Source organism: Camelus bactrianus, chromosome 22 (assembly GCF_048773025.1).
Source record: "Camelus bactrianus isolate YW-2024 breed Bactrian camel chromosome 22, ASM4877302v1, whole genome shotgun sequence".
In the NCBI taxonomy this organism is placed as follows: domain Eukaryota; kingdom Metazoa; phylum Chordata; class Mammalia; order Artiodactyla; family Camelidae; genus Camelus; species Camelus bactrianus.
In genome coordinates, this window is record NC_133560.1 from 11,254,501 (window position 1) to 11,264,642 (window position 10,142).

General features: G+C 43.7%; 1 protein-coding gene across 1 annotated transcript; it reads right to left on the minus strand.

Moving 5' to 3' along the window:
* Positions 1 to 1,179: 1,179 nt before the first annotated feature.
* SMIM23 (small integral membrane protein 23) lies at positions 1,180 to 5,125 on the minus strand. The gene is made up of 4 exons (XM_010972258.1): positions 5,048 to 5,125; positions 1,907 to 1,958; positions 1,630 to 1,697; positions 1,180 to 1,392 (listed from the first exon to the last, which is right to left on the minus strand). The coding sequence occupies exons 1-4, from the start codon at positions 5,123 to 5,125 to the stop codon at positions 1,180 to 1,182; spliced, it is 411 nt and encodes a 136-aa protein (XP_010970560.1).
* Positions 5,126 to 10,142: the final 5,017 nt, after the last annotated feature.

Here is a 10,142-nt window from a genome sequence, read left to right on the forward strand (position 1 = left end):
TTATTATTTTTGCTTTTATACACTATATTCTAGTCCTTGTCTGCAAGCAAAATAATTTTATTTTAAAAATATTTAAATAGGCAAGACTGTCACATCGTTTGAAAATAGGAAAGTGTGAAAAATAAACAATGAGAAGGTTCGCTCCCATCCTTGTCATACATTTGCCCAGATTCAACTGCCCTCAACCTCTCCCCCATTTTGTATCCATCTAGAGTTTTTATGCATTTTCATCATCAAATACAGATTCTTATCCCTGCCTGATTCCTACATTTTGATTTGTTTCATTTAACAGCGTATCTTGCAGACTTTTGCACGTTAGTAGGAAAGCCTCCTCATTCCCTGTCATAGCTGCTGGATAGCTCATCCTTCAGATGTGCTATGACTCACCAGGGCCCCTATTATACCATTTTCATTTGGGTTGTTTCTTTCATTCTTTCTTTTTTCTTTCTTTTTTCTTTTCTTTCTTTCTTTTCTTTTCTTTTTTCTATTAGAATTGAAGCTAGGGAGAATAACCTTGCAAGAAGGTGATTTCACATATGTGCACATATATGATAAATCCCTGAAGCCAATTGCTGGATCAAGGGGTAAATGCATTTGTGAATTTGATAGGTCTCAGCTAAATGGCCCTCCAAAAGGATTCTGGCAACTTGCGCTTCTATCGGCAGCGTCAGGAGGTTGAGTTGCCACATAATATCTGTGTACTCCAGACCCAACACCCTCCTGCTAACTTCTAAGGAAGAAGGAAAAGGAATGTGGAAAAGAAGAGCTGTGTATCAGGCCCCTCCTATGTGTCAGACACACACTTTATACACGTTTGATGCTTACTGTTTCCCTGATTCTTACTAATGAGACAGTTTTGTCTCCGCGGTTAAGGAATTTTGCACAATGACTCAAGTGAGTGGGAGAGAAGGGTCCCAGCCCCGCGCTGACTCTGAAGCCGGTGTGGGTTCCTGTGCACCAGAGCCCTGGTAGGCGGGAGGGCATCTCAGCGGAGCCCTGGTCTCTTCCTGACCTGGTTTCAGCTTTCATGGACCAGCAGTGCTCTTACTGTCCCAACTATTTTATTTTCCTGCCTGCATTGAACTTCAACTGTCACAACTCAGCCCTACTTAGAGGAAGCCCTGGCCACCCTTGTCCCCCTTCCATTTGGCCCCCTGCCCAGGTCCCAGCCCTGGCCCCTCACAAGTGACTTCTGAGGGTGGAGCAGGGCTCCTCCCGGTGCCCCTCTCCCAGAAGCGCATCCAGCCAGTCCTCCAGGTCCTGCACCAGCTGCTCCAGCTCTCGCACCTCTTTCTCTAGCTTCTCCAAGAACACGTGCAAGTTCTCCTTCAGCCAGGTCTGGATGACCTTGATCGGCTCTTCTGAGGGGTCATGGGCCTGATATTCGAATGCCTGAAAGGCAGACACCAAAGCTGTACCTTGAGCTTTTTCACGGGAGCCCCTTGCCGCTGGTTCTAAAAGTTCCCTGAGTCTTTTTGCACATTCTGCCTGAAGTGCCCATTCCCGCCTTCTCCACCCGGCCAGCTCCTAGCTATCCTTCAAGACCCAGCTCGTCAACAATACCTATGGGAAGCCTCAGATTTCCTCAGCCAAGCTTGATGGCCCTCAGCACCTTCTTGAATATGTTACCTGGGAAGTCATAGGATTCTGGGGGTAGTTACATTCTCTGATTCTTTCTGACACCTCCCAGCTTCTTCCTGAAACAGGCACGAACACCACCTCTTAATAAGGCAAAGGAGCAGGAGTTGGATGACTTGGTGGGTCATCCTAGTGGGATGAAGAGGGTGGAAGAAGGCAAGCAGTGGAGTTCCCCTTGGCATACAACCATCTGCAGAATACCCGCCTCCCCCCACCCCCAGCTCCGTGTGGACTTGGCTCCTCCCTCCACAGACCCCAGAATGCTCACCCGAGATCCCTGTGCCCACATACAGCACTAAGATCAGCAACGCCAACAGCGTCTGGGGGCAAGAAGAGGAGGAGGGCGGAGGTGAGTCCCTGGAGGCTAGACAGGCATCCCTGCTTCCCCCCGCAGAGCGCTAGGCTTGGGGCTGCTGCAAGATCCCTGTTACAGCTTCACTTTTTTCTGGTTATCTAAGCCACACGTGCTTACTGCAAACCCCCCAACACTGCAGAAGTAGACACCACGGCGACTTATGTTTTGTTGGTTCTGTCCCTCCTCCCTCCCTGCTGAGAAGGAAGGCCCACCTCTGTTCTTGTGCCTTGCCTCACTTTTATGTTTTCTGTTTTAAATGATCTTTAAAAGGAGTCGACTTTACTGTGGTATAATTCACATACGATAAAATGCACGTTTTAAATGTACAGTTTGATGAGTTTGGACAAATGCCTGTACTTGCGGACTGCCGTCTCAGTCAAGACACAGAACATGTGCATCACCCTAGAAGGTGCCTTTGTGTGCTCTCGTGGTCACCCTCTCCTTCCCCCGATCCTGCCTTGGGGATCCGCTGATCTCCTCTGTCACCAGGGAACAGTTTTTCCTGTCCTGTAACTTCCCTAAATGAAACCACACATTACGTACTTTCTTTGTTGAGTTACTTTGACTCGACCTAATGCTTCTGAGATGTCTCCATGCTTTTGTGTTCAAGGTGATGGATGAATGCTATTATATTGTATGAATATAGCACAGTGAATCTCTTCACTTATTAACGGGCTTTTGGATTGTTCCTACTTTCCGGCCATTGGGAATAGAACTACTATGAGCACTTGGGGACAACTCTTTATGCGTCAGGGGCAAACAGAAGTGGACAGAGAATTAAGGTGGCTGCAGTAGTGACTGGCATTGAATTTCCCCCTAGATGTGGGCTGAGCCAGATCTAATTTGACTTGAAATAATACATTTCTTACGTACCTGGGTTTGTGAAGCAAGATTTAGACCGGCTAGCACAAACAAAGGAGATAAGAGATTTGCATACTTTGCCCCTCCCCCGGAACGTTTTTTTTTTTAAGTATAAACTAGCAACGATACTATCATTATTATTAACTTTAAAAATAAACATGAATGACACAGCAACAACGTGGCTGAGTCTCCCAGACACACTGATGAGTGAAAGCAGCCAGACGTGAAGGTGCCGACTGTCTGACTCCACGCCCGTGAAACTCAGGGACGTGCGAAACTCATCTGTGACGATGGAAATCAGAATTGTGGTTGTGGGGCAGGGGGAAGCTGGGAGCGGCCCGGAGGAGCCTTGGGGCACTGGGCATGCTCTGTAGCTTGATCTAGGTAGCAACTGCCTGGGTGCGTGCACCCAATGTGAAATCATTGCACACTTCAAACTAGGGAACTTTTTTTCTCCTTAAAAAAAAAAAAAGGGTTAAAAAGTTGAATTATAGTTGATTTATGATGTTGTATTAGCTTCTGGTGTGCAGCATAGATACATATATATATTCTTTTTCATTACAAATTACTACAAGCCATTGAATATAGTTCCCTGTGCTGTACAGCAGGACCTTATTCTTCATCTATTCTGTATGTAGTAGTTTGAATTGGCCAATCAATCCCAAGCTCCTAATTTATCCCTCCCTCCCTCCCTTCTTTCCCCCCAGTGCTTTTTTCTCTTGTTAACAATATGCCCCAAGACTCTTTCCCTCTAGGACACATAGAACCGTCTCATTCTTTATGGCTGCTGAGCATTCTGGGGTCTGAACGCTCCTCTGTTTCCTTAACCACCTCTCTGTCAGTGTGCTTTACAGGATGCTGTCTTCACCAGCATGCTTGCAGCTAGGCTTCTATTTTGTGCTGTGTGGAGGCAAAGGGAGGAAACGGGGACGAGAATTAAGTTTTAGTCCTTCTCTTGTGCTGGGCTGGGGCCTGAGCCAAATCGTTTCTTCTCTCTGAGTCTCAGTTTCTTCATCTGTAAAATAAATTTCAGTATAGGCCGAAAGAGCTTTCCAAAAGTAAAGGTGGGACTCCGTAGTCGAATCAGTTTAGGAAATGCTGTGGCAAACAAAGTTATGTGGATTTCCTTGCTGCAGGACTTGTCAGAGCCTTCATTATGTGACTGAACTATGTAAATCTCCAGGAGGGGTACAAGGGTATCAGCATTCCTCAAACCACAGACCTTTTAAAATGACTTTTCTAAAAGGAGCATTCCTGGGGTTTGGTATTTGTGGCACACTTTTTAGGAAAACCTGCAACATAATGAAAGCCCCGCAAGGCCCCTATCTTTCTGTGAGGTCCAGCATAAAGCAGCCCTTTGAACGTGTGTCTTAAACGTATGAGTGAACAAATCTTTTGGAAACATATATAGATCAGTCATCCATTGCTCTGCCTAGAACCCTTCAATGGCTGCTTACTAATCTCAGAGTAAAACCCCATCCCTTTCCACAGTGTGCAAGACCCAACTGACCTTCCCAGCCTCTTTTTCCATCCATCCCTCACGTCTCCACCTGGGAGGCAGTGGAGTACTGGGTAGCTTTGCTAAGGGTTCTGGAATCAGATGGACCTGGTTTCAGATCCCAGCATGTCCTTGCTGTCTGGATTTTTGGCCTTTCTGAGCTTCAGTTTGCCCATTTGTGAGTGAGGTTGATAATAGTTGCCTCTTGGAAATATCTTTAAGTTATGAGTGAGGAGGTAAAAGCAGCAGGCTGTGCTTGGAAAGTGCTAACATTTTCCATTTTGAGAAAATCCTACGTGAGGTTTAAATTTTAACCCTAAGAACAAATGCTCCAGGACCTCCCAATTCAGGTGTGCTCTCCTATTTATTTTAATTAATTAATTAATTCATTCATTCATTCAGCACCTATTATGCACCAAATATCCTTCTACGCACTAGGAATATAGCAGAAAGCTACATAGAAAACCCATCGCTCCTGGAGCCTACCCCCTGCCGGCAGTGTGGAGAATTAGTGAGCATCAGTAGTGGCTTCTAGAAAAAGCTCTGTGAGCTCCTACAGTATGTCCCACCAGGCTGGGCTCCAGGGAGAGTCCGACCGAAAGCTCACTCCTGACTTTGAGGGCCTTACAATCTGCCTGGAGTGGCGGAGGGAGCCCAGGTGCCAGGAAAGCAGCGTACACCTGGTCTGGCCTCACCTGCTTCTTGTCCTCGCTGCGACTGCTCCTTCTCTCAGCTGCCACTCGCCCCCTGCTGCCCACCTGCTGGATCACCATGGCCTCAGGTCAGGCTGCCTGGCCAGATACCCACTGGACAGGCAAATTGGTACCCTCCCCGCCCCTCCCCCAGCCTCTGGTCACCAGGCATCCCCGTGGCAATGGGTTCTGATGTCACAGAAGGTGGGGACAACGAGGCCCCCACCCTGTCACCACCCTGATTTTTAACCCCATCCCTCTTTTCTTTTTTTTCCGTAAAAACAAAGACCAGAAAGAAATGCATCGAAGGACTGTATTTTAGGATGATGTTTTTTTCTGATCCTTTTTCTATATCTCCAATTTTTAATAAAATGCAAGTTTTATAATACAAAACAAAAAAAGGTATTTTTAATTGAAATCTTTATTGAGGTAATTGTAGATTCACATGCGGTTGTAGGAAATAATATAAGAGACCCTGCGTACCCTCCGGTGCTAACAATCTATCAGTCTTATTAAAACCTCTCCAGTTTCACTTGTGTTCATTTGTGTGTATTTAATTCTAAATAATTCTGTCACATGGGTAGATTTGTGTATCCACTACAACAGTCACAATACAGAAGAATTCCCAAACCGCAGGGTCCCTGTGTTACCCTCTGAGGCCCGTGCCTCCCTCTGCCCGCCTCCCTCACTGTCTCTAATTCCTGGCATTCCTAGAAACCACTAATCTGTCATCTATTTCTAAAATTTTTTCTTTTCAAAAATGTTGTATCAGTGGAATCAAGTGGTCTGTGACCTTTGGAGACTGGATTTTTTGTACTTAACGTAATTCTCTGGAAATTCATCCTGATTGTCATGCATCTGTAATTCATTCCCCTTCCTTCCTTCCCTCCTTGCTCCCTTCCTTCCTTCCTTCCTTCTTTCCTTCTTTCCTTCCTTCTTTCTTTCCTTCTTTTCTTCCTTCCTTCCTTTCTTCCAACTGTATCACAATTTATTTACCAATTCCTATTTTTAGGCCATTTCTATTTCTTTTTTTTTTAATTGAAGTTAATCAGTTTACAATATTGTGTTACTTCCTGGTGTATAGCATAGTGATTTGGTTATACATATATGTATTCCTTTTCATTATAGGCCATTATAAGGTATTGAATAGAGTTCCCTGTGCTACGTACTCCCCTTTCTTTCTGTGTCGTATTCCATGGCAGGGATGTGCCACAGTTTACCATTTACCCACTGAAGGACCTCTGGGCTCTCTCCAGTTTGGGGCACTTATGAATAAAGCTAATATGCACACTCTTTACAGGCATACTTTGGTTTATTGCACTTTGCAGGTACTGTGGTTTTTTTTTTTTTTTTTTTTTTTTACAAATTGAAGATTTGTGGCAACCCCGCATGAAGCAAGTCTGTCGACACCATTCTTTCCAACCTCATTTGTTCATTTAATGTCCCTGTGTCACATTTTGGTAATTCTCACCATATTTCAAACTTTTTCACTATTATCGTATTTGTTATGATGATCTGTGATCAGTAATCTTTGATATTACTACTACAACTTGCTGAAGGCTCAGATGATGGTTAGCATTTTTTTAGCAATAAAGTATTTTTTAATTAAAGTGTGTACATTGTTTTAGACATAATGCTTTTGCACACTTATAGACTACAGTATAGTGTAAACATAAATTTTAAACACACTGAGAAACCAAAAAACTGTTTGTGAGTTGCTTTATTGTGATATTCACTTTATTGCTGTGGTCTGGGACCAAACCTGCAATATTTCTGATGTATGCCTGTACAGGTTTTCGTGTGAACCTAAGTTTTTATTTCTCTGGGATGCCTAAGAGGTCAGTTGTTGGATTATATGGTTATTGCATGATCGTTTTATAAGATGCTGTCAAAGCATTTCCTAGAATGGCTGTACCATTTCAACATTCTCATCAGCAATGTATGAACAATACAGTTTCTCCTCATCCTCACCAGCATTGATGGTTTCATTATTTTTTATTTTAGACATTTTAGTAGGTATATAGTGATATCTCATTGCAGTTTGAGTCTGCATTTTCTTGATAGCTGATTATGTTGGACACCTTCTCATGTGCTTATTTGCCATCTCTATCTCCTCTTCAGTGAAATGTCTGTTCAAATCTGCCCATTTTCTAATTGGATTGTGTTTTCTTTCTTTCTTTTTTTTTCACAGCTGAGTTTTGAGAGCTCTTTATATATTTCAGATCTTCGTCCTTTTTTTTGGGTGTACAGTTTGTAAATATTTTCTCCCAGCCTTAGCTTGTCTCTTCATCTTCTTCACATAGATTTCTGCAGAGGAAAAAGTTTTAATTTTGATGAGGTCCAAGTTATCCATTTTATTCTTTTGTGAATCATGTTTTTTTTTTTGTATGTCAAATCTAAGAACTCTTCACTAGCTCTAGAAGCAGAAGATTTTCTCCTATTTTAAAAAAAGTTTGATAGGTTTATGTTCACATTCCAATCCTGCCTGGAGTTAATGCGTATCAGGTGTGAAGTTTGGATCAAGGTTCACTTTTTTGCTTATGAGTGTCCATTTTGCTTCAGCACTGTTGGTTAAACACATTGTCCTTCCTCCTTTGAATTTCTTTTGCATCTTTGTCAAAAATAATCTGAGCATATATGAGTGGGTCTATTTCTGGGTTCTCTGTTCTGTTGCGTGGGTCTGTGTATCGATCCCCACACCGACACCAACCGTCTGGATTATAGCTATACAGTTAGCCTGAATGCTGAGTAGAGTGATTTCTCCCACTTTGTTTTTCTTTGTCAAGATGGTTTCAGCACTTCTAGGGCCTACAGCTTTCAATAGAAATGTTAAAATATGATGTCTATGATTACAAAAGAACCTTGCTAGCAGGAATTTTGACAGGAATTGCATTAAACCTACAGATCTCTTGGGGAAGAACTGTCATCTTTACTATGTGTCTTCCAACCTGTGAACACCATTTATTTAAGTTTTCTTTGATCAGCATTCTGTAATTTTCAGCACACAGATCCTATACATGTTCTATTAAGTGTATATTTAAACATTTCACTTTCTTTTGGGCGTCCCTCATATTTTAAAAGCCTCCATCTACCAGAGAAAATTCATGTGTTCAGAAATCGTTAATTTTCAACATTTTGATGAGCTACCTTTCCCAAAGGTGCACATATAGTAGGTGCTCAATGAAGCACCTACTATGTGCTAGGCATTTCACTAGTTTATTTTATTACATCTTCTTCGGGCTATAACTCTGTAGGTAGCTGGGGATTAAGTGTGTTTTACTAGCTATTGTATCTCTAAATCCCATTATGCAGCTTGTTGCTACAAAATGTTCAGTAAAAATATTGACTGAATGAGTGAATAATGAGCAACTTCACAACTGTGGGTTCTGAGAGGCCATGAGCTGTGTCTGGTGAATACATTTTTGTATTTCATAGTACTTGGATCTGTAAATATTTGTTGAATGAGTAAAGCAGGTGGTATGGTTTTAATTTCACCAGTGAAGAGGCTGAACAGCCAAGGAAAGATATTAACCGTAGTAACTGTCATGTACTGAGCATCAACTCTGTTCTAGGCCCCAAGCAAGTGCTTTCCTTGCATTATCTCATCTAATCCTCGTAGCTGCCCTGCAAGATTGGAGCTGTCAGTCTTTCTGTCTGGGTGTTACTTTGCTTGTTCAAGATCATACGCTTTACTAGGGGTCTGAGTGCAGGTCTGTTAAACTCCAAAGCCTTTTAGTTTACCCCAAAGGGTTAATGTAATTTCAGCCAAAAGCAAAGAAAGTTGCTATTCTTGTTATCCTTTGTGGCTTTATTGTGAGTGAGAAGATGTGGGAATCCCTTTAAACTTTTGAAATACCGAAATTCGCTATACTCCCTCCTCCCTCTCCAATTCCATGGCGACCCCAGTTTGGTACCCAGGGATTTCAAACAATCTCCACCCCTTCTTCTTCTTCCCCCTTCTTCTGTGCATCCTTATTATCATCCTAAGAGATTTCAAGAAAGTACTGAGTATGGAGCTCTGTGCGAAGTGCTTTGTATGTATTGACTTACTGTAGTGTGATTTCAACTCTGGATGGTAAATAATATGATTATCCCCATTTTACAGATGAAGAGACTGAGGCTCACAGTGGTTAAGTCCCTTTCCCAAAGTGACACAGCTAGTGAGAAGCGCAGTTGAGATCTGAGCTTCGCGGGTCTGATTCGAGCACCCAGGCGCTTGATGGCCATGAGACACTGCCCCTTCCGTGGGGAAACTTGAGACTAGAAAAAGAAAGGGATCACCCAAGCCAGTCAGAAAAAAAGGAACCAGAACTCAACTCTCTTGCGCCCACCTGGGGACTCTTCAAAAGGCCATCTGCATCATTTCTGTGGTCCTGCATGTGGGCAGCTACTGGCTTCTGGAGCTTTACCTCGCGGAAGCGTTTCAAATGTGAAATGCAGATACTCAAGGACTGCCCATTAAACTAATTACAGCACATCGAAAGGAACGAATTACAGCCATGGAAAGAGATGATAACCAGAAACATTTTCCTGGAAACCCAATGAATTCTTCCAGGAAACTGCTCTAAAGAGCAGCTATGAGTTGGGGAGCTTCTGGGATTCATTCTGAGGGCCATTTCCTGGGGCTGGGAGGAGAGGGACGGCAAGCTTCCCTGCCCGATCCTCAGAGCGCACGCCTAGAATCTCGTGTGCGTGGTGTGGGCTGCGGGCTGGGACAGGGTTTGGTAGGTGCCCGGCGAGGTGCCTCCCATCCTCCCCCGCCAGCCAACACTCCTGCTACTCGGTACAGGAAGCAGGAGGGGATGAGAAAGGCGGGAGGGGCGGTGGACGAGGGAATCAGGCTTCCTGAGTGAATGTGGGAGTGAATGGGGGAGGGAGGGAATGAATGGAAAATGTGTGGGTGAAAAAAGAATTCCAGGCAAATCACTAATCGAAAAATTACACCTTATAAAGGGAGCAGTCTGCCCCATACCTAACAGGCAGCAATCAGTCAGAGCTCTGTGCGTGACTTCTGTCTCCCAAACACGCCTGGGTTGCAAATCCTGGTGTCACTGTTTTCTGAGTCTCGGTGATCTGAAAGATGAGATGAGTAATAAAG